Source organism: Mesoplodon mirus, assembly GCF_964341445.2.
Source record: "Mesoplodon mirus genome assembly, chromosome: 4".
NCBI lineage: Eukaryota > Metazoa > Chordata > Mammalia > Artiodactyla > Ziphiidae > Mesoplodon > Mesoplodon mirus.
Genome location: NC_138979.1, coordinates 64,321,067 through 64,345,136, shown reverse-complemented (window position 1 = coordinate 64,345,136; position 24,070 = coordinate 64,321,067). Strand labels below are relative to the sequence as shown.

The window sequence follows — 24,070 nt, the reverse complement described above, 5'->3', positions numbered from 1 at the left end:
CCAGAAAAATGACAGTTTCTCTGTCCTTTAGAAAGACAAAGACAGACAGAGTAAAGAGCCTCAGTTGTGGCAGACTTGTGATGTGTAAGTCTCCTTCTCTGATGAGTTTAATTAGGACAGAGTTAAGTAAAAGTTTCAGGAATACTTGCCAGTCACAATATGGGCAAGTGTGCAGCCAGGGCAGGACCAGGGCTAAAAAAAAAGCCAGATGGGGTATGAGCCCAGCACAGCACAGGAATGATGAGGAACTGGGGCCTAGGAAAAAGCAGAACCAAACTTGGGTGGGTGGGCAGGGATCCAGGATCCATTACGAGCTTGAATCCTTTAGCCTGACGTCAAAGTTCCTACTACTGGCCCCAAGAGTCTGTTCTGGTCTCATCTCCCACCGGTCAATACAACTCTGCCCCAGTAATAATGAAACACCTATAGTTCCCCATAGCGGTACTCTTCCCCCAAACCGTCATTAAAAGGAGTCACGTGGCCACAGGGGCACTTTAAACCCCTTCCTCCAAGGAAAGGCAAGGAACTCTTCAGGGAGAGCTCAAGGTCTTGACATTCTGCTAAGACTGCTCTTCTCTCAGGACGTCTCTGGCGGGCCAGTGGTTAAGACACCAGTGGTTAAGACGCCGAGCTTCGAATGCAAGGGGCTCAGGTTCTATCCCTGGCTTGGGAGCTAAGATCCCATGTGCTGCCAGTGCAGCCAAGAAAATTAAAAACAAAAAACAAACAAACAAAAAGACTGCTTTTCTCTCAAACCAGAAGCAGGCATGCTTCCAGAGTCTGCTACTCCTGGAATCCCATTAGGCACCCCTCCTCAAGGCCACATGTTGGGGATATATACATATATATTACATTCACACGCGGTGACTACTAGTGAGGGAGTGACTGAGAACTGCCACCTCTCGGTCACTGGGAGAGATGTGGAAAACTCCTGCCCCAAGATACCCACCACTTCCCCAGCTTGGGAATCTCCCTTGCCTATTATCTGGCACAGGCCTCCAATACTTCAAAGTACAGCACGAAGTTTTTCTCTGACAAAATTTGGCCTTTCATTTTCAATGCCGTTCGGCACTTTTAGGTGGAGCCAGGGTACAACTGCAATATCCCAGGGCTTTACTTTTTCTATTTTACCAACTTGTAAAATATAGTTTGTACTTTGGGCCATCCCCATTCCTTTCTGGAGGCAGGCTCATGGATTTTGTTTCTGTTTCTTTAAGGCAAAAGGTTAAGTGTGGGTAACCGATAGGACCACCTTTTAAACTAGATTAAATGGTACTGGTTAATTGCAGAGCAGCACAAAGCCGGGATGGGAGCGTGTATATATATATATAAATGCCCCACTTCAGGATGGAGACGGGAAAGGGTCCATAGCGCTCCGGCCCCACAGGTTCCACAGGCCCTACACACACACACACACACACACAGCCGCAGACCCGCAGCGGCAAGCAAAGCTTCTCGGGCACCGATAGGAGGGAGAGGACACACACACACTCACACTCTCTCACACACACACACACAGAGCCACAGACCCAAAATCGCGAATGAAGCTTTTCCAGCCTCCCTCCTGCCCCACCGCGAGAAACCAGCCTCCAGAGGGCCCCCCAGACTGACTCCTCACCCGCGTCAGGCGCGTCTCGGAGCAGCCCCCAAATATCGCGATACCTCGATCGCCCCTCCCGCAGATTCTGACTGGCACGCAACGCTACCACAGTCGCCGGCAGCCTCCGCGACTGCGCAGACTTCTGGGAGTTGCAGTCCACTTCTCAGCCTTCTGGGAACTGTAGTCCATTCCGGGGAGTCCTGTCGGGAACACCAGCTCCCAAGTTCTTGGTATTTCCTTTGCTCATCTGGGCCTGGCCCAGATTGTCTGACCTACTTACCACCGCCCCAGCCCCAGCCCCATCCCACACTGCTCATCACTGCAGCACTTAATACTTAACATTTACTGAGCCTCTTGTATGGTTTTTTTTTTTTTTTTTGCGTTACGGGGGCCTCTCACTGTTGTGGCCTCTCCCGTTGCGGAGCACAGGCTCCAGACGCGCAGGCTCAGCGGCCATGGCTCACGGGCCCAGCCGCTCCGCGGCATGTGGGATCTTCCCAGACCGGGGCACGAACCCGCGTCCCCTGCACTGGCAGGCGGACTCTCAACCACTGCGCCACCAGGGAAGCCCCTTGTATGTCTTAAGTGCACAGGATACAGAGCTAAATCAGACTCTTCCCTGCTCTTGAGACAAAGAGGGACACAAAAAATTACAGAATAAGGTCCATGAGGAAGGAGAGGGTCCTAAGTAACAATCAGAGGCAGAGAAGCCCTCTCAGAGAAGGAGTCACTCAAGGTGAATCTTGAAGGATGACCAGGAGCTTAAATAAAAAGTGCCAGAACGGCCCTCCAAGTGGAGCACACAGCATTGGCAAAGGGAAAGCAGCAGAGGAAAGCACGTTGGATACACCTCCCTGCCTTCTTCATTCTCCAGCATCCACAGGCCCCTGGGTCCTCAATCAGCTGCCAGTCTCCTTCAATGAGAGCTGGGGGGGGGGCCCTCTGTGCTCTACCCCTGCCCCTGCCTACAGGGACCATCTGAACCAAACCACCCCTCACCCACTGATCCAGCCTTCTACTTCTTCCTCAGGGAACTCAGAACTCCTCCTCCTAACAGGCAGAAGACCTCTGTGGCAATTTCGAGGCTGCCTCAGAGAAAGAACCACACAGAGGTGTGTGACTTTTGGCCTCTGGGAATGACAGGCCACAGATCCACTCAAACCACCCTACCCCCATTGCCTACAGCCCACGGTGAGGCTCCACACAGGCCCACATGAAGACACATGACACAGCAGGACACAGAGGGCCAAATGTTCCCCTTTATTATGGTTCATTCAGTTACCACTGACAGACACATTGGCTCAGGCAGGTCAACTGCCAGTTGGAGAATGGTCTGTGTCCCCCAGAAACAAGGAGGGGCAGGGGGCACCAGCAGAATGCAAAAGCAGGTGACTGGCTGGCCAAAGACCTGAGGATTTCCAGACTGACCTGGGCCTTCTTCCACCCAACCCTCAAGCCAGACCATCCAGCAGAGATGAATCTGTGCCCAGCCCCCACTTCTCATACTGGCTCCCTCCCCAGGAAAGTGCATAGTTGCCTGGAGATGCAGCATCCCAGGGCCTGGACAAGCTGGGCCACACACAGGTAGCAGGTCTTCCTAAGGGCAGAGCCAGGGCATGGCCATACAGGTCTAAGCCAGGAAAGAGAAAGGGCGGGTAGGACAGGAAATCTACTGGAGGTGGCATCCAACAGGTCAAGGATGCTAGGCTGGCAACTGGACCACAGGCCTCCTGGAGTTACCACAAAGAGGAAAGGGAGCCAGAGGTCTGGGAGGGGAGAAAGGAAACGGGAGGAAGAACCTAGACCTAGGGTCTCTTTTCAGATACTAGGGGCTGTGACAACTGCTTTCTGCAGAGAAAGTGGTAGAGGAGAGAGCCAATCACATTCTGGCCCAAGCCTAAGGGACCATTAGGAAGATAACTTCCCAGAGGCCCTAGCTCCCCTTATAGGAAAATGAAGTACCTGGAGCTCAAAGCTCAGGATGGCACCTGGAAATCCAGGTGTTAGGTTCTAAGCTGGAGCCACCCAGAGTGGCCAGGCGGGGTTTGGTTTTTTCAAGACAAATAGCCCAGGTGGGAGGTGGGGGCAGTGAGTGAGAAATGGGCAGCTGCTCCTTGGGTGAGCACCCACTCCCCTCCAGGCCTCCGAGAGAGCCAGGGCCTCTACCAACAACATTCTCACAATGCCTGGGACAGAACAGGCCTGCAGTCACTGGCCTGGAAAGGAAAGGGGTTGCTGACAGGGTGAGGAAGGGCCAAGAATCAAGTCTAGTAGGCAGAGGGAAGCAAGTAATCTTGATTTGAAAAAAAACAAGAGCCAGAGAATCTCCCCTCCCACCCCACCTAAACTGAAATCACATTCCAGCCATTGTGCTTCCACATAGGATTGGGCCTGTGCTTCTTCCTGGGCCTTGAGTTCAAGTGCCCAGAACTGCCCCATGACCAAGAGTGAGCTGGGGTGAGGGCGATGCATGATCCCCTCTCACCGGGCCCTGCCTGCCTTCTCCTCTGATCTTCCCTCCAGAACCAGCCCTCTGAGCCTATCCCTTCTATCAGACCCAAACAGAACAGCTATTGCTCCCAGGAATCCAGTGGTCATTCAGAGACACCTAGCACCTGCCCAGTGGGCTTGGGCCAAACAAACGACACCCAGGGACCAGTAGCTATTTACATACCCTCTGCTCCAGCTGCACCTTTACACCTGAAAATTGCCTGGACACTACCTAGCTCTTCAGGGAAGGTAGTGGAATCTGCCCTTATGGATGGCAGATGCAACCTAGAACACAGTAGGGGTAGGGTAGGAGAATCAGGCCACAGCCGGGACATAGGCAGAGGGGCTCAACGGGGCTCTGGGAAGAGAAGGAGGGGAAGGCAAAGCAGGGAAGAGAGGAGCCTGCCTTGCATTTCCATCCCCTGGGATTCAGGTACCCAGGTGGGCTCCACATCTCCGGCTGTGGGCCCTCCCACATCAGGGCTAAGGCTCAGCTCCCCTGTCTGTTTCCTGGATCTGGGAAGGGGCTCAGTCTCAGGAGCAGATACAACTGGGACACTCAACCTTGGAGAAGACAAAGAAAAGCCACATAGAGAAGAGAGAGACCCTGGGCAGGAGAAGGGACCACAGGAATCTGACAGCAGGAAGAGAGGAGGGGAGGAGGAGGTTGGGGGTGGTGGCGGGGAGAGACCTGGATCAGAAGGAGCAGAAGAAGATCCTCTGCAGGTCTCCACTCTCCCCACTACCATCCCCATGAGTTCTAAATACTGCTGCTTCCCAGTAAGACCAAAAGTGAAACAGTTTCAGCTCATAACCCTTGGGAGGGGGCCAGGCTCTTCTGCTATGCCTCCCCCTGCCCCATGAAGGGTCCCTGGGCCAAGGTCAGAGGGGGCAGCCTGGTGGAGGGTGGGGGGCTGGCTTAGTTCTAAACGTACATCTAGCACCACAACAACAGAGACCTTCACTGCACACTATTCACAAGGGGACACAGACACAGCTATCACCGCACGGGACAGCTCCACGTGAATCCAAGGGTGTGGGGGAGAAGATAAACATATATATATATATATATATATATGTATATCTGATTCTTTGTACAAAGTGGAGGAGGAGAAAAAGAGAAGGGGGAACCCTGCTTGGTCACCACAACGTGTGGCTTGAGCCCCCGTTCCACCGGCCCCCAGCCAGCTTCTGGTAGGCTTGGCTCGTTCACATCTCATTGGAGTATGTGTAGTTGGGGGTGGCAGAATACTGAGTCTGCGGCTGATTCATGGCACCCTGTGCCGCCCCCATGGCTGCATTCTGGGCCGCCTGCTGCACGTGTGGGTTCTTCCATGCCCCCGTGGTCCACTCCTCCTGAGCTTTGCTGAAACTCCCCCCGCTGCCCCGATAGAATTTATGAACCTGTAGAATGAGGAGCACAAGGAAGGGTTAATCAAAGGGGAGAGGCAGCCCATCCAGAAAAGACATGGGAGCCAGAGAAAAGTCACCGTAAAAGCCAGTCCTCCCTCCCACCCATGCCCTGTGCACTGGGAGCAAAGTCCACCAAGCCATTCCAGAGTGAGTCCCTTGGAAGACCCCTGGGTCCTCTTGTAACTTGGGAGAAGGGTTGTTACAGATCACAGTCCCTCCCCAACACCACCCTCTAACCCTTGAGGTGACCACATACCATGCTGAGGGCAATGAAGGAAAAGACAGCCATGACCGTGAACATGACCGTGGGAATGAGCATCACCACCGCTGAGCCAACGTTTGTTCCGAAGAAGGAAATGGTAGCGATCCAGCCGCTGCAGAAATAGGCCAGCTGTGGGGCTGCCTTGCATGGTGAGGGGTACCCAGGAGCCTCCCCACTAGAGTAAGGGACCATCTCATTGTCACAGGGAGAGACGATATCATTGGATGCAAAGGGCCTGTGTCAGTGGTTCAGAAAGAACCCTTGGCTCAGGAAACAAGCTCCTCAGACATAAGGCTTCCTTCCCTCAGTTTAATCTCACGATGTCTGATACTCCTCAGCACTCCTAAAAACCACTGCAAGGTTCTCATTCCCCTCTGATGCTATGGCTCTGTTTACTATAAACTATCCTGAATCCTTTCACACTTCCAATAACTCATGGTGTTCCCACAGGCTAGGCAGCTTAGCCCACAGAAGTAAGCAAAGGACACACCCCAGGTGCCACCTTGCTAGCCCTGGGTCAGTCCCAGACACCCCGTCTCTTACCAGACACCCCAGCCTGGGATGCCCACAGCCTGGATGATGCTGATGACCAGCTGGGCCATGAAGGTGAAGAAGAATGCCATGAAGCTGAAGGAGCTGTCAGTCCTGCAACAGAGGAGATGGTTTCCATCACCTGGGTAGAGAGCCAGGGCTTCCCTGCCTTCAAGACTTCTAAGTCCTTCCAAGTTTAAGTGGGTACACAATAGAGAGAAGACATTTAAAGGCCTTAGTTAAGAGGCCAAAATAGGACAGCGTTTACCCATGGATCTTTGCAAGTTTCCATGTGTTAGGCCTGTGTGTACAACATTATATAGGGAGAGATCTCCTTAGGAATGCACCACTCACTGGTACATGGATGGTTGGCCCCATTGGCACAGAAATAGATGGGTCCACTGTGGCAGGAATAAACAAACCCATTGTCAAAGGGTTGGACAGCCCTACTGGCACCAAGACATCTAGGTACATGGATGGATGGTCCCATAAGATAGAAAGTGTCATTGGCACAAGAACGGACACACTACTGGCACCAAGATTATAGCCTAATTGGCACATACATGGATGGGTCCAATAGGCAAAGATATTTGAGATCACACTGGCACTGAGAGGGACACTCCATTGGCACAAAGATTGAAAATCCCACTTGACACAAGGCAGACACCCATTGGCACTAAGACAGCTAGCCCTACTGATACATGGGTGGGTAATCCCTTTGGCACAGAGTTGGATGCCCTCATTAGCACATAGTGTCAGTGGCACATGGATGGCTTGTTCCATTGGCACGTGGATAGATGGTCCACTTGGCGCCAAATCAGCTAGCCCCACGGGTACAAGGATGGACAGCTCCATCAAGAGAGGTGGCCCCATTGGCAAAACTTATCATGCAGCTAGCTGCCTGGGGAAGGGTAAACAAGAACAGGCCTGGTTTCTAAGTTGCCCCCACCCAAGGGAAGAGTGAGGAAGGAAGGAACTAAGAGAAAGGTTCTAACTTCCAGCCCTCTCACCCCAGCCTAGAGCTCTCAGGAAGCCTAAATCCTACCTGGCAGTCTGAGCTGAGGGTAAACAAAGGGAAAGTGAGTTTGCAGGATGGCAAAAAAAAAAAAAAAAAAAAAAAAAAATTAAAAATATGTAGAGAAGAAACAGTGGAGATGGGCAAAGAGACAGGGTTAGGAGCTGGGGTTCAGCACCCATCACTTACTTGAAGGCCTTGTAAATGGGCCGAAACCAGCAGACGTAGGAGCAGGGTGTGAAGAGGATGAGCCAGAGAAAGGCGAGGCCAAAGTTGGTAGCTCCCCCGCCTCCGATCAGCCACGCGAGACAGCCCACCAGGTTCACGGTCAGCGTTACGCTATTCACTGCAGACCCAGGAGCACATGCACACACAGAGACAGACACCAGACACACACACAGACACCAAGGCCCATGAAGAAATATATGAGCACCCAGACACACACACATCCCCCACAACTCAACACAGACCCACAATCAAACACAGGCAAACAGCACAAGCACAGAAAGATGAAGACACATACAAACACACATGCAAACCGCATTTGTACAGATTCACACCCACAAGTCACATCAGTGAATACACACACACAGGTACACAAGACACACATATACATACACACACACACACAGGGAGTACAGACTGTGAGAAAGAAAACTGGGAGCTCAGACCAACCCCTTCCCACACCCGTTCCTGGGGACCTGAGAAATCCAGAGAACAGAGTCTCCAGATCAGGAACTCAGAGCCTCAGCCCAGCAAGCCCTGTTGAAGGGCCCCAAAGCTTCAGCCTGGGAGAAATGCTCTTCTCCTTATAAGAATTTCTCCTTATAAGAATGGCCTCAGCCCCTGGCCATCCCAGACCCATAGCAATCACCAAGCCCAAGGCACAGGAAACCCATCTTCCATCTTCTCTTGCAAGGTAGGGCATGAAAAGGGGAAAGTAAAAGGTAACATCTCTTTAAGCCATTGTACCATCCGCTGCACACTTAAATAGGGCAGGCAGCAGTGGCTGGGATCTGTCTTTCTTTAATCCATTTCTTAGACAACTATTATGCCACCTCCTCCAAGAAGCCGTCTTTCACTGCTGCAGCCTTATTCATCTCCCATCCCTCTGACCTCCTGAACATTTGGGCACTCTCATGCTTCCCCAAGTACAAATCCCAGCCCATCAACCAGACTAGAAGCTCCCCGAGAGTGACACCCAGGCTCCCCCTCCTCTGTGCCCACATAATCTAGCTGACCCTCGGAATCACTGTATCCGTGAGTCACAGCCAGCAGGGACCTCAAGTCTCCTCATCTGATGCTGTCACGCACGCACACCCAGGTCATCTGACATAAGGGTGCTCCTTTCCTCGAACATTAGACTGAGTCCGTTTAAGGCCCCACAAAGACTTATTGAATAAATAAAGGAAGGCACGCTTAACCTTGGCCTCAAACAGCCAGGTATCTATGGTCTTGGCTTCTGAATAGAACCCTGAAGCATCTCAAGGGTTATATACACTTCCTTGGGAACACAGCATCTGGCGGGCACCTAGTGAGGACTTAGAAAGATATTTATAGCCCTTAAATCCAGCTCCTGGATGAGATCCTCTCAGGGGCAGAGTCCCCAGAGCCCAGGGCCAGTGCTCCCCAAGTCAGGCCTGACAACGCTGTCACCTGTGAAGGTACACCCTTCTCAGGGCCCCTCACATTGAGGGTAAGCATTTCTTTCTGTGGGTTTCAGCTGTATTTCCTCCATCCCTGTTTATTGCCCCCAGATTTCCTGGAACCTTGGTGTTCTCACTGATTTTATTTGCTCTTTACATAGAACAGACATTAAACTGCTTTTATATTGGTTTACATCTCTCTTCCCAGTCCCACCTCTCTCCAGCTCACTTGATCTAGTGCCCTGGCCGTAATTATTCTACTGCCACAGACCATGAGAAATTGGGGCTTTTAAACTCTCAACCTCAAAATCTTAGAACATTAAAACTCTAGACGCAACACAGAGCTACGTGGAACCACAGCGATCACTGAGACAATACCCTCTTTCCTATAAATGAGGAACCTGCCACTTGGGAAGTGGAGTGACAAGCCCAGCCTCCTCCCATATCTCCTAAATCCCAGCTGAATGTTCTTTTTGAGCAATTTTCCAGAGAAAGCAAGAAAAATGAGGCTTTGAGGGGAGGATTCCTCTCCAAATCCAGAATCCTGAGGCAGTCATCAGAGGTTCCCTGGAAAACTACTCCAGTGAAAAGGAGAAGGAGAAGAAGAAATGAGGAATTACACCGCAGACAGAGACCCCCACCCAGCTGCTCTGTGATTGGGAGATGGGGAGAGGCCTAGATGGGAGGTTGAGGGAAACTGAGGCCTAGCTGGGGAGTCGGCCCAGGAGAGGAGCCTGCAGGAGTCAGGGAGGGAAAGGCTTACTGGCCCACACAGATGCTGCAAGTGAGGCTGAAGGACACCGGGCCTGTGGGGACCCCGTCCCAATGCCCAGCACCCGCCAGCCTTCCCCCTCCCCCATTCCCCAGCTATGGCCCACCCCCATCCCACAGCACTCACGCATCCAGAGGTAGTAGAGGCGCTTGGTCATGCTGAGATGCTGAGGAGGGATATCCGCCTCAAAGTCTTGGTAGAAACATGGCTTGAGCGGGATGAATTTGGGCAATGGTGGGAAGTTGTTCACTTTCTCTGTGGGCGAGGCACATCATATGGTATCACCCTGAACGTTCCCCTCCCTGATGATCCAATATGATCACTCTTTCCCTGGCCTGGGCTGCCCTCTTGGCCCCTGTGGGCACAGGCCACTTTGCTATCCCCACCCAGCTATCCCCACTGCCTCAGGTCTCCCAAAGTAGCCCTGAGGCAGTGTCACTGTCTCTCAGAAGAATAAAAACAATAAACACTGTCCATCAGGGGTGCAGCACCCTCTTCAGTGGGGGACCAGTTCCAGGTAGAGGAAGCAGCATGGTGAGTCTGGGTACGTGGGTTCTAGCCTCCACTCCAACACTCATGCTCTTGGGTGAGTCACTACCCCTCTCCAGACCTCAGTTTATCCAGTGGGGTGGGGGTCAAACTAGATAGTCCCTACAGGTCCCTCCAGCTCTGAGCCTTTAGAAACCAGACAACTCAGAAACCAGAAGGAAAAGGTCTCAGAGTATTAGAGAGTAATGGTGACAGAGAGGATGGAGACTGAGCCACCCACGCCACTTATCAGTCAGACAGACAGTAGGACCAGAGCATCAGGATGCGCTACCCCTGGTCCCCATGGTCAGAGGTCTGACAGAGGGCTAGACAGTGAGGGTCTTGGATAAATAGGCCTCCATGGGGAAGCAGGGGAAATCCAGGGGCAAGAGGACAGAAAGAACCTGACCTTCAAAAACTAGGGGGCGTAAGGGACCCCTATCCTAAGTTCACTGTTACATCCTACGCAAGTGGCCCACCCTCTCCTTACCTGACATGATGGCACCAGCCAGCCCAGCGGCCTGTCCACTTCTCTTTGTCCTGAACTGGAAGGAAAAAGAGCCAGAGAAGGTTGAGGATCATGGCTCACCCAACCTAGTCCTTCTCTTAGTCCCAGCCAGGCTGGAAACTCCCTGGAGCAGGATTCATCTCACATTTCCATGGTGGAATGAACCGGAGGCAGCTCCCACCTCACAGAGCAGCAACGAAGACCCAATGCAGCCAAAAATAAATAAATAAATAGATAGATAGATAAATAAATAAATAAATAAAATCTGTCAAAAAAAAAAATACTGATATGGAAAGAACTCCACAATTATAAGTAGTTGAAAAAATGCAAGACATAGAATAGTTTATGCTACCTTTCATATTGAAAAAAAGAAAAAAAAGGAGGAGAGAGGAGAATAAAAACATTTTTTGCTTTTATCCCCAGAATCCTACTTCTAGTTATTTACCCACAAGTAAGAAACAACAAATACATGTTATTCAACATGACACTATTTTGCAATAGCAAAATGTTGGAAACAATCTAAATGCAACTGTTTGAATAAACTATGGTACATCAGTCAATGGAGTAATATATAGATGTAAAAAAGAATGAAGATGATCTCTATGAACTGCTATGGAATGATTTCCAGGACATACTGTTAAGTAGAAAAAGCAAGGAATTCCCTGGTGGTCCAGTGGTTAGGACTTGGCACTTTCACTCACGGGGCTGGGTTTGATCCTTGGTCCGGGAACTAAGAACCCACAAGCCTTGAAATGCTGCCAAAAACAGAAACAAACAAAAAAGAAATTGGAGAGAACCATTAAAATTGAAATAAACAAAAACAAACGAAGCTATCTATACTGCGAATTGATAACACAATCACACAGGAAAAAGAATTAGCCAAGTGACTTCATCTCAGTACTCTGTGTTCTCTTAGAGGGATATATCTCAAGATCAAAAACCACTGGAAAGAAATCTGAAATCTTAGCAGGTTTACTCTTACTGTTGGTACTAGTGTGATGATTCTGAAACTCTGTCATGTGAACTGTAGCAGACAGCATATGAGAGAATGTGTCATGTTGTTGGAACCTGGGTTCTCAGTGTTAGGTATGGAGACAGAATATGGAATATAGGAAGGTAAGACAGAGTCCTGTGATGTTGGATTTGAATTGGAGGCATCAATATGAACTCATGACTTTAAAAATATGTGGCTGGTCCCAAGCCAGGACAAGGAAATACAACATTAGCCTAAAACATCTTGTGGTGCCAGAAGCAAGAAGGAATTCAACTAATTGGTGTCAAGAGGACACCAGTTTGAAGGAGCTACCACCAGCCATATTTGGGAGAACTAAGAGCATGAAAAATAATGACAGTAATATAACATTATTAAAAAATAATCCATGAGTCCAAAGTGACACTCTTATTTTTAAAAAGAAGAGGGAGGAAGGAAGAAAGAAAGCTATTCTTTTCAGAAGAATGCTAGCACTAAGTGTAGGAGTGACAGAATTAGAAAATCTCTTAATTTTGCAATCATGAATGTAATAGCTGATTCAGACAAGGATCCTCAGTGGCCGCTAAATCTTTCACTGGATGAAAGGTTGTTGGGGAATTCCCTGGTGGTCTAGTGCAGCGGTCCCTGACCTTTCTGGCACCAGGGACTAGTGTCGCGGAAGACAATTTTTCCATGCACGGTGCAGGGGTAGGGGGGTGGGGGTGGTTCAGGCGGTAATGCAAGCGATGGGGAGCGGCAGATGAAGCTTCGCTCTCTCACTGTGCGGCCCGGGTCCTAACAGGCCTCGGGCTGCAGACTGATGGGCGAGGGGGGTTGGGGACCCCTGGTCTAGTGGATAAGACTCTGCACTCCCAGGGCAGGGGACCCAGGTTCGATCTCTGGTCAGGGAACTAGATCCCACGTGCATGCCACAACTAAGAGTTCACATGTCACAACTAAAGAGCCCAAGCGCTGCAACTAAAGATCCTGTGTGCCGCAACTAAGGCCTGGTGCAGCCAAATAAATAAATAAAATATTAAAAAAAAAATAAAAGCTACATGGCAACAAAAACTGATGTGTAAACCTTGATTGAATCCTGGTTCAAGAGGGAAACACTGGGATATCAGAGGAAACTTGAATATAGACTCTAGATAATATTATTATGTCTATGTTACATTTTTTGGGTGTGATAATGTTATTGAGGTTATGTAGGAAAATGTCCTTTTTCTTAGGAAATATGTGCTCAAGTGCTTAGGGATAAAGTACCGTGATATCTGAAACTTGCTTCAAATAGTTCAGAAAAATAAGAAATAATGAATGGATAGATATAGACAGAATCAAAGCAAATGTGGCAAATGCTAACAATTGGTGAATCTGAGTGAAGTTATATGAGTGTCCCTTGCATTCTTTCAACTTTAGTTTAAAGTTTTCAAAATAAAAAGCTGGAGAAAAAATGAGTAATGTCAGTAATGGATCATAACACACTGAAAAGAATGCATAAGTGAACTATAATACACAAAAGAAAGGGAGGAGGGAAAGAAAAGTTCTAATATAGAAAGAATGACATAATTTTTTAAATCATTATTTTGCAACCCCTAAGCAGAACTGATACAGGTAAGGATTATCAATGGCTGCTTAAACCACTGGGTGGAAGGTGGTTAGGGAAGAGGGGAGTCACACAGTCTGAATGTCACCCCCCAGATTATTTATTCATCACAAGAGAGAAAAGGTACTTCTATAATGAGAGGATCTGGCAGACCAAGTGACCAAACTTAGCATTTCTGATAATGGGACAAAAGGACATTATGTGCCTCATGATGTGATACACACAGAAGGACATAAGATCATCAATGCAGTATTACTGCCAAAATCTTTAATCTAAAAATAATTATTAAGAAAAAGAATCTGACGAATCCAGACTGTGGGGAATTCTCCAAGATAAACGTTAATGTAGTGAAAGATAAAAATTGGTAAAGGGACTCATCTAAGTTAAAGGAGACTAAAGAGACATGCAACCAACTTCAATGACTGGTCCTGGATTTTTAAATCACAGCTATAAAGGACATTTTTAGGACAAGTAGAGAAATTTGAATATAGACTGAACAGTAGATATCATTGTTCAATGTTAAATTTCTTAGGTGTTGTGGTTACATAGGAGAATATCTTTGTTCTTAGGAGATAACATGCTGACATATTTAGAAATACAGTGTCTTGTCTGCTACTTACTTTCAAATGGTTCTGCAAAAAAATCAGATAGGGAATTCCCTGGTGGTCCAGTGGTTAGGACTCGGCGCTTTCACTGCTGTGGGCCCGGGTTCAATCCCTGGTCAGGGAGCTAAGATCCCTCAAGCCACGAGGCACAGCCAAAAAAAAAAAAAAAAAAAAAAAAAATCAGAGATATTGATAGACAAAGCAAATGTCACGAAATGTTAACAGCTGGTGAATCTAGGTGAAGTACCCTAGTACAGGTGTTCATTGCACTGTTCTTTAAACTTTTTGTAGCTTTGAAATTTTTCAAAATAAAAAGTTGGGGGGGCTTCCCTGGTGGCACAGTGGTTAAGAATCCGCCTGCCAAGGCAGGGGACACGGGTTCAAGCCCTAGTCCGGGAAGATCCCACATGCCATGGAGCAACTAAGCCCGTGTGCCATAAATAAATAAATAAATAAATAAATAAATAAATAAATAAATAAAAAAGTTGGGGAAATAGACATACAGATGGCCAACGTGTATCAATACATGAAAAGATGCTCAACATCACTAATCATCAGGGAAATGCAAATCAAAACCACAATGAGATATCACCTCACACGTGTTAGAATGGCTGTTATAAGAAGGATGAGATACCAAAGGTTGGTGAATGAAATCTTGCCATTTGTGACATGAATGGACCTTGAGAGCATTATGCTAAGTGAAATAAGTCAGACAAGGAAAGCTAAATACTGTATGATCTCACTTATTTGTGGAATCTATAACAAAATAAAGTTTTAAAAAGCAAACAAACAAAAAACCAAGCTCATCCATAGAGAACAGATTGGTGGTTTCCAGAGGCAGGGGCTGAGGGGTGGGTGAAATGGGTGAAGGGGGTCAAAAGGTACAAACTTCCAGTTCTAAGTAAATAAATCACAGGGATGTAAGGTACAGCATGGTGACTACAGTTAATAACACTGTACTGCATATGTGAAAGTTGCTAAGACAGTAAATCTTAAAAGTTCTCATCACAAGGAAAAGAAATTCTGTAACTACGTGTGGCAGTGGATGTTAACTAGTTTTATTGTGGTGATCATTTCACAATATATACAAATATTATGTTGTATAAATATCATTATGTTGTACACTTGAAAATAATGTATGGCAATTATAGTTCATAAAAATAAATAAAGGGACCTGGTGGCGCGGTGGATAAGATTTGGCGCTCCCAATGCAGGGGGCCCGGGTTCAATCCCTGGTTGGGGAACTAGATCCCACATTCATGTTGCAACTAAGAGTTTGCATGCCACAACTAAGAAGCCTGGAGCTACAACTAAGGAGCCCGCCTGCAGCAACTAAGGAGCCCATGTGCTGCAACTAAGGAGCTGGCGAGCCACAGCTAAGACCTGGCACTACCAAATAAATAAATAAATATTTTTAAAAAAATAATAAAATAAAAATTTAAAAATAAATAAATAAATACTTTTAAGTCAGGAGGGGGATATATACAGTTGCATTTGGTAATATATGCACAAAGAATCTCTAGTAGGACATCAAGAAAAAAATAGTTGTGGTTCCTGGGGGCCAGAGGAACTGAATACATGCGGAGTAGGGGAGTAGGAGGGAGGAAATTTTTACTATGTATCTTTATACCATCAAATCCAAGACAACATCAATTTTAAGATAGATCATTATCTTATTGAACAAAAGAAAGAAAAAAATGCCACCAACTTATAATGATAAGATGCCAAACTCTTAAAGACACAGACATTAAAATGTTTTCGGAAATATCAAAATGTTCATCTTAGAATTGATGAAATTTAGGACATCTTTTTGAATTATGAATCAGGTAAATGTATTACCTGTTTAAAAAAAAAAAGAAAAGTCAGGCAGAAGAGGATGAGCTGGCAAAGAATGAGTAGGAGCAGCTGATGAGGCAGGAGGAAAACCAGGAGAGTGTGAAGTCTCCAAAGCCAGGAGTAGAGAGTGGACAAATATGACAGATGCCACTGAGAGGTCCAGCATGGAAAGGGCTGGACTGAAAAATGTTCAGTACGCTCAACAACAGCAAGTCACCTGTGACCCCAGCAAGGACTACTTTGGTGGCGGTGGTAGCTGGGAGTTGGGGGGAGGGGTGGAAGGGGGTAGTAGCAGCCAAATTAAATAGTTGAACACATAAGCTGAGAGCAGGTGTGGACAGCACGTTGAAGAAGCCTGCCTTGGAAGAGAACAGAGACAGGGTACTACCTGGGTGGGCTATGGGGTCCAGGGAAGACTATGTCTGAGGGTTGTTTGTTTAGGATGTTAATAAGCTAGAGGTGTGAAAGATCCAGGGAAGAGGTGCAATTACAATAGAGACAGAGGTTAATTAATGGAGCAAAGCCCTGAAAGGGGGAGAAGCATGAGGTCCAGTGCAAAGAGATGGGACAAGCCTCAATCCTAACAGGTGGGAAGGAGAACATGACACAAGCAGATGGGGGAGGTTTGAGGCCTTGGAAAGGACAGTGCACGTCCCACATATCTGCTTCAATTTTCTCTGTAATAGGGGAGACACGTTTGAGTTGAAAGTGAGGTGGCAAGAGTAGAGGATGCAGCTAAATCAAGGGGCAATTACACCACAGCCTGAGAGGTGCTCCAGGAGAGCAAGTACACAAAGCTGTGGGAACACAGAGGACCTCCCTGGTCCATCCTGGAAAAGCCAGGGAGGGCTTTATAGAGGAAGCGATATCAGAGCTGAATCCTGGAGGATGAATAAGAGTTTGCCAGGAAAGGAAAGAACCAGGAAAGCACATGCAAAGGGAAGGTCAGGAGAGTAACAGCATGGTGAATTCAAGGAACAGAAAGAAGTAGAGCACACACAGATAAAGTCCAAAGTGGAAGGAAGGAAGAAAAGCCAACAATAGGGTTGAAAGGTGGGAGGGGCCAGTCATCCTGGCCTTGAAGGCCATGAGCAGGATTTGAGCTTTATCCTGAGACTTGCGAGCCACTGAAGATTTCTATTCTTCTTCTCCTTTTAAAAAATATAACCTCAAAGTTACTTTTTTAATAAAATGAAATTATGTTGCTTTTTAGTAACATGTATAAAAATATCTGCAAGTTAAAAAAAAATCAAAGTGCATAAAGTAGAAAATACAAGTTCTTCCAAAATCCACCTTCTCAGTGGTCACCGCTTTAACAGTCTGACCTTTAGGTTTTTGGTTTTTATGTATACATAAGCATATATGACAAAAATGAGATCATTTTATACACGCTCTTTTATAACCTGTTTTTTTCCACTCAATATCTCATGAAAATGTTTAATGTCAATGAATACAGGTTATCTCAACCTTTTTAATGACTGGTCAACCAGGTCAACAACATCCGTGGCCACAGAGTGGTCAGGTGTGACATGGGCTGATTTGGTAATTAGGAGGTCACAGCTTCAGGAAGTGGTGGGGTAGAGGTCAGCTGCCCAGAAATGAGGGAACATGAGGAGAGGAAGAGGAACGAGTCTAGCAGACTAATCTTTAAAAAAACTCAGCTGAGGGACACCCCTGGTGGTCCAGTGGTTAAGACTGTGCCTTCCAGTGCAGGGGGTATGGGTCTGATCCCTGGTCAGGGAGCTAAGATCCCACATGCCTCGCAGCCAAAAAACCAAAACTTAAAAAAACAGAAGCAATATTGTAACAAATTAAATAAAGACCTAAAAAAAATTTTTTTAATCAAAAAACTCAGCTGAGACTTTAATATAACATAGAGGATATTAGTGTCAACAAAGAAACACCATACACTAAAGGATTAATAGTAGCGATCTCTTGATAGTGACATTACAAGTTATTTGCTGTCTTTCTTTTATCTTTATTTTCTAAAATTTCTGCAACAGTCATATATCACTTTTCTAGTGAGACAAAGCCAAAGGTTTAAAACAGCAGCTAGAGGAAGACATACAGTTAGAAAGGTTTTTCCAGATAGGAGACTGGGAGGAAGGTATTATTAAGGAAAACGGTGGAGAGGCTGAAGATACAGTAGAGGGGGAAAGAGCTGACAGACACTGGTATCTCAGGAGATAGGTAGGGCCAGCACCCATAGCACAGAGCGGGCATGTTAGATTAGGAGCCCTCCTTCTACTAGGATTCAAGAAGTAGAGAAACATAAGTGTGGTTCCAACTCCCACATACAACCCCCCCCCCAACTAACCCTCTCCATGAGTAAAGGGCTTTGGGATAATAGTCCAAGTTTGGAATACTCCTCCCATGGAATAGAATGGAGAGCTGATGGGAAGAGGAACGGGGTTTCTAGAAGTGATGGAGGGACAGCTGAGGCTGGAGACCCTCCACGGAAGCAGAACCAGACTGCCCTGGTATGTGATGACCACCAGAAGCTTTCCACATTCTGAGTGTAGAATCCAGAATTGGGGGGTCTGCTGCTGGGGTGGGACACACAGGCAAAGTGGCATGGTCATTGAAGGTATGAGCCAGAGAATGGTTAAAATCCTGGACCATGGAGTCCAGGAACGACACAGAAGGTGTCATGCTCATGAGATAGAGAAAATGGAGGTGTCAGAGAACTTGAGGTCTCCTTGAGGTCCCAAAGTAGGTAAAGCAGAAATTGGACTGTGGTCAGAGAATGATACTGGAGTTTAAGATTTTGGAGGTGGCCACATGCCAATGATGACCAGACTCAGGTGTAGCTGGTAGAAAGGGTGGCCAAAGGAGCCATTGCCCTCCATGAGACAATGGGATGTGGAAAGGGAGACTGTGGTCCAGCACTGATGTCCTCCAGGGAAACAAAGAAGAGAGGCAGGGGGAGAGTGGGCAATAACTAGATTGTAGGAGTCTCAAGGAAGGAGGCTCTAACCCTGGCTCCTACCTGACCCCCGTCTGGTCCCAGGCTGTCTCCCAAAGGTGTGCCCATGGTTACAGAGAAGTCAGTGTAGCAAAGTATGGATGGTGGGAAAGCCAGCACTCAGGGCCAGAGCACAGAGCACAGAGCAAGGCTGCCTTGTTTGTACATGGTTAGCCCAGAGAGAATTTAGGCTTGGGAGGGCTACAGGAGGCTGAGGTCACAAGAATGGAAGGTTCCAGGCTCTTCTGCTCTTATAGCAGGGCTTAGCCTTTATACTTGTGTTGGGGGAGAGGGGAGCAGCAATGACTGGCCTCTGCAAACCAAAGTTCTTAAACTGCAAAATGGGAGAAGTAGCAATTTATTCCTCAACTGAGAGTTTTCATAACGCTGGGAGGCATTGGGGGTGCTACATATCCCCCCAAAGATGTAGGCCTAAGGAAGCACCTCCTTAGTTATCAATAAGAGAGCAAATACTAACTGAATTTTGTTCAAAAAAACAGACTATAATTTATTCCATTTCTAACTGTGAAGTTGGGAGGACAGAAGTTCCCACAGTAAAGAGAGTGAGGCCCGTGGCAGAGAGGAGTCAAGTCTGGCCTCAGATCAGGACAGGGACCTGGGGTTAGTTCCAGGACTCCCTACTCACCAGCCCTCCCTCCTCCCCAGCACGAGTCCCCATCCTTGGCATAGAAATGGTCATTTTCTTGCTGTCTGCCCAGAGCCTATCTGCTAAGATGGAAGTTTCCCCCTCTTGCTCTACCTCTGGTCCCCTTATCCCACACCCAATCCCATATCTCCAGCCCTGATGTCCCAAACTATGAATATTCCTCATTGCTATCACTGTCCTATGATGACTCTTCAGTAGCCCCTACTGATCCTGTGCTTGGCAATCAAGACCTTGTGTCAATCAGCTACAAACCTCCGACCCACCACCTTTTGCTTCTCTACCACAGGCTGACCTGCTTCCCACACAACCCAGCTTCATGCAGATCATATCAAGCCATCCTGTCTGCTTCCAGTGACCCTAAACCAGAGCCCTATCAGCACCTCTGAGTCCTTCTATTTTTCTCACATCCCACCTCTTCTGGGAAGCCCTTCCAGACATCCCTGCTGTGCCTCCCACTGCTTACATTCTGAACCAGTTATTGGGCACCAAGTGCTCACTCATTCTCATCCAATCTCTTCCTCGTTCCGTCATGGATGGGGCTTCCAGGAGGGACCCAGCACAGGGCAGGGCACAGAGAACGGTCAATCATGTTCTTGCTTAAGCCTACTCCCAGGGTAGGAGTGGAGCAACTGATGCCCTCCCCAAATCAGGCTAAGCCCACAGCTTCTGTGAACCCTGCTATACCACACTTCCTCCAGGAGACCTTCAGAGACTCCGGGCTGTCAGCAAGGAAGGAAGTGCAGCCTGTAGAGGAACTGCTGTGGGGAGGGGGCAGGGACAGGGAGAGGAAGGCAGAGGGAGGGGGGAGAAAAGGAAAAGGAAGAGGTAGAAGAACTGAGAAGGACGCTCTAAACTAGAACAAGCAGCTTCCTCAAGGGAGGTCGGTACTTAGTCCTATTATTTCATCCCTAGAGAAAGGTGCTGGCAAAGAGATACCCAGAGAGAGGAATCAATTTGTTCAGAGGTGGCCAGCCAGCCCACCAGAGAAAGGGTTAAAGAAACAGGAACAGAGCCCAAGGCCCCTAACCAGAGATCCCCTCCCAGGACCCTGCTAACTCTCCATGGGTTTGCTAGACATAAGAAGACCCTCTTTCTGTGGCCCATGACCAGTCAGTCCTCTCTCAGCAACTCAGGCTCATCAAACCCAGATCAAATATCAACTAGCACGATCTGTGCAGCCCCAGACAAAATCTCTCTGCCAGTCATGCCCCTGCAAGAACCATTTCCCTCTCTCAGAGGCCTGCCCCTTGGAGGCCGAACAGTTAGGGCACAGGCTGCAAAATTCTCCAGACTTCTCCACCCCATGCGCACAGTCACGTGGCTGGACTCACAGGCCAGGCTCCCCAACAGCTATGCTTAATTCCCACCTCTATGCCTTTGCCCAGACTATTCCCCGAAAATGCCCTCTGTTACCTCTCCTCTCATCCCAATCTCACTGCCTCCAAGAAGCCTCTTATTTACTGCCTCTTGCCCCCCTTTCTCCTTGTGCTCCTAGTGTCCACGGGAAAGTCTGCCCGGCCCCCCCTCAACTCCTTATCCTGGCATTGCCGGTTTGAACTGCCTGAGATAGTGAATTCTCAGTTCAAGACTCTACTTGGTTTTCCCAACCTTTGGATCAGGAGCTCCCAGAGGCAGGGGCAGAGACGGGTTCCCAAACATCTCACCCCAATCCTCGTGACTGACTCCTGTCAGCGTTGGAATGAGCTTCATCTGGCGCCCCCAACACACCACCCCAAAGTCCTGGCGGCCCACAGGCTTAAGCCAATGCACCCATCCCATGAAACACTGAGGCGGTTCAGACGAGCTGTCCAAAGGTCCGCCGCTTCGCTTAGGCGGGGTCTGGGAGGTGGGGAGTACAACCTGCATCCACCTGCAGGCGCCTCTTGTGAGGAAGGACCCAAAGGAGGCCACAGTCACCCCGCCTCCAGACGCCCCCATCCCAGGCCGCGTGCGCCATCCCCAGGAAGAGGAGGAGGCCTGTTTCCAGGGAACGCCAGGTGGGGCTGAGGGGGTATGGAGGGCCCAAGGCCCAGGCTCCAGAATCCAGGGGTCTGACGTCATCCAAGACTGGGTTCCTTCTGTGGGAGCCGGGAATGGGGATGGCGGGGGTTGGGGGGTCTGGGGAACCCGAGATTCTCTTCCCCCGCCCCAAAAGGGAAGGTCACCTCGACTCTGCGCCTCTCCAGCTCGACCTGCCCCCGGCATCCAAAGGTAAAGCGTAGGGTGTACAAAGCTGGAGATGGGGTGACCCCCTCTCGCCCTGCGCCCAACTTCCCTACAAAGCCCTTTTCTGGCCCTTTAGGCCCGGGACTCACCCGCTGCTGTCGCTCGGCTGCGGAAAGGCCGCCGCGCTGCGCTGCTATGCACCCAACGATGCGGCGCGGAGCCGGCCGCGAACGGCTCCGGGTCTGGGGACGGGGTGCGCGAGCGTGCGCGCGCCTCGGGGCCAGTTCCTCGCGCGCCCGCGCCGGCCTGCCTGCAGCAGCCGCTCTCGCGAGATTCCCGAGCTTCCTCTAGGGCCGCTCCTCCTGAACTCGCGAGAAGGAAGGCCTGGCCATCCCCTCACCTTACAGGAGCTGTCCGAGGTGCTGAGTTCCAGGGACAAGGCCAGATCAGGTGGTCGGCAGGCACGGGGACAAGAGCAAAGCGAGAACGTCGAGGAAGAGACCCAGAAATGGGAGTCTGGTACCAACAATCAGAGCCTCAGCTTCCAAATCAGTAAACTGGGGAAAATAACCTCCCATGCCAGTCCCAGGAGCCACTGGGACGTACCAGAAAGTAAGAATGAGAGGGAGCTTTGTGAGCAGGAGTGTGATGACTGGTGAAAGCCCTTCAGATCCACAGACCCAAAGTGACAGAGAGGGGTTGGAGGATGGTAGATCAGAGATGAAACATAAAGAGACAAAAACAAGACATAGACAAGGACACACAAATCCAAAAAAGATAGACATAGAAAGACAAGAGAGGAGAGCCATGAACATAGAGACATAGAAACACGAAGAGACAGAGACATGGAGAGATCAAGATTTGGAGAGGGGAAAAAAAAGACAAAGAAAGATAGAGGGGAGAGAGCATGAGGAAGTGAGAAAGAGATAAGAAATAGGGACTGACAAACTACCCAGAGGGATAGAAAGGGAGAGGTCTGGAAAGAAAAACGAAAAAAGAAAGAGAGAGAGAGAGGAAGAGAGAGAGAGAGGAAGGGAGAGAGAAAGAAAGAACTTGTGTTATGCAGAGATTAACACTGAAAGTGAGTAGAAATCAGGCTAAATGTTTAAAAACCCAGAACCAACGAGGGTTGAGAGAGACCCACTTGGAGAGATGGGGCTGGGAGTGAAAGACAGACTGGCTTTTATTGTGAGTGATGTTTACATTGTAAACTTCCTGTGGGATGTCTACAACCAGGGCCACCCTCTGTCCTGCCAGCCAATGGCTCCTGCCCTCCACAGTGCCCTCCGCCCACACCATCCTGGGCCTGGAAGGGGGCCTCAGTGGGTGGGAGACACTGAGGGGATTCTTTGCCCAGAATAAGGGTCCATTGTCTGGTCTCAGCCTGCTGGGAGTGGGGCCTCACTCCCACAGCTGGGATAGAATGGGGGCCAGAGTGAAGAAAGGCAGACAAGAATTAGTGCAGGAGAGGCAAGGAAAGGGAGGGAGCCTCAGGGGCTATGGAGTGTTGTGCAGGAAGCATAATCTATGCCAATCAGAACAGAAGAGTCATGGACTACAGGGCAGGACAAAGAGGTTCTGCTTTTGATCCTGTCCCTGGTTCACTTGCATAATAACTGCCCTCTATCCTGCTATAAGACAAGCTTTAGCTGACCTACAGAGTTGTGAGAGGACCCAATGAAATGAACATGACCCTGAGGAGGTTATCAAACATGGCTCCTGCAGGAGAGATGTTGGGAGTCCATGTGGGCCTCAGGAAAGATATAGGGTTCACATCAGCCTCCAGGAGAGGGGTCTGAGGTCCATGTTGAAATCTACAGTGGAGATGTCTGGGATCCACAAGGAATTTACAGGAGATATCTTGTGGTCTGTGTGGGTCCTACAGGAGAAATATTTGGGTTCCCATCTGAAATCCACAGGTGACTTTTCCCGAATCAAGAGAATTAGAAGGGCCTCCTATTTAGCTAACAACTGAGGCAGGAAAAGTGCTCAGGTCCAAAGTCAGAAGCCCATCTTTGTCCCAGGGGATTGTACGTTCAGAATCTGGGTAAATAGAAGGAAACAATGCTTCAGGATTTACAGCCATTTAAACAAACTTTTACTCAACAAGCATTTGTTGATTAACTATGAGAAACAGCATAGTGCAGTCATTAAGAATATGGACCTAGAGGGGCTTCCCTGGTGGCACAGTGGTTAAGAATCTGCCTGCCAATGCAGGAGACACGGGTTCAAGCCCTGATCCGGGAAGATCCCACATGCCGCAGAGCAACTAAGCCCGTGTGCCACAACTACTGAGCCTGCGCTCTAGAGCCCGTAAGCCACAACTACTGAAGCCTGCGAGCCACAACTACTGAAGCCCATGTGCCACAACTACTGAAGTCTGCGCGTCTAGAGCCTGTGCTCTGCAACAAGAGAAGCCACTGCAATGAGAAGCCCTCGCACCACAACGAAGAGTAGCCTCCGCTCGCCGCAACTAGAGAAAGCCCGCAT

General features: G+C 48.7%; 2 protein-coding genes across 14 annotated transcripts in view; both read right to left on the bottom strand.

The window, feature by feature from the left end:
- Positions 1–1,642, bottom strand: part of PPCDC (phosphopantothenoylcysteine decarboxylase) — a 123,498-nt gene extending 121,856 nt beyond the window's left edge. For 10 of the 11 annotated variants that reach the window (XR_014293644.1, XR_014293645.1, XR_014293646.1 and 7 more), the window contains exon 1: positions 1,619–1,642. The gene's annotated coding sequence lies outside the window, so the exon portion shown is untranslated. The other variant, XR_014293653.1, reaches the window with a different exon arrangement.
- A 1,209-nt stretch (positions 1,643–2,851) lies between these two features.
- SCAMP5 (secretory carrier membrane protein 5) lies at positions 2,852–21,848 on the bottom strand. Of its 3 annotated transcripts, none has more exons than XM_082620101.1 (9): positions 21,730–21,848; positions 13,962–14,079; positions 11,401–11,520; positions 10,748–10,802; positions 9,856–9,984; positions 7,501–7,657; positions 6,309–6,410; positions 5,760–5,877; positions 2,852–5,494 (listed from the first exon to the last, which is right to left on the bottom strand). In XM_082620101.1, exons 4-9 carry the CDS (start codon positions 10,752–10,754, stop codon positions 5,300–5,302), a joined length of 708 nt encoding a protein of 235 aa, XP_082476227.1. In that variant the 5' UTR covers positions 10,755–10,802; positions 11,401–11,520; positions 13,962–14,079; positions 21,730–21,848; the 3' UTR covers positions 2,852–5,299. The 3 variants fall into 3 exon arrangements, with proteins under 3 accessions (XP_082476227.1, XP_082476226.1, XP_082476228.1); XM_082620100.1 differs by having other exon boundaries at positions 13,962–14,070; XM_082620102.1 differs by having other exon boundaries at positions 11,467–11,520; positions 13,962–14,070.
- Between the last annotated feature and the right edge of the window lie 2,222 nt (positions 21,849–24,070).

Bases quoted from the DNA above. Each gene is read 5' to 3' on its own strand.
- SCAMP5 (XM_082620101.1), bottom strand. The intron at 7,658-9,855 runs GTGAGTGCTGTG...CTGGGTCTGCAG, and splicing joins CCTCTACTACCTCTGGATGC to TGAATAGCGTAACGCTGACC. The intron at 6,411-7,500 runs GTAAGTGATGGG...CCTCTGTTGCAG, and splicing joins CCCATTTACAAGGCCTTCAA to GACTGACAGCTCCTTCAGCT.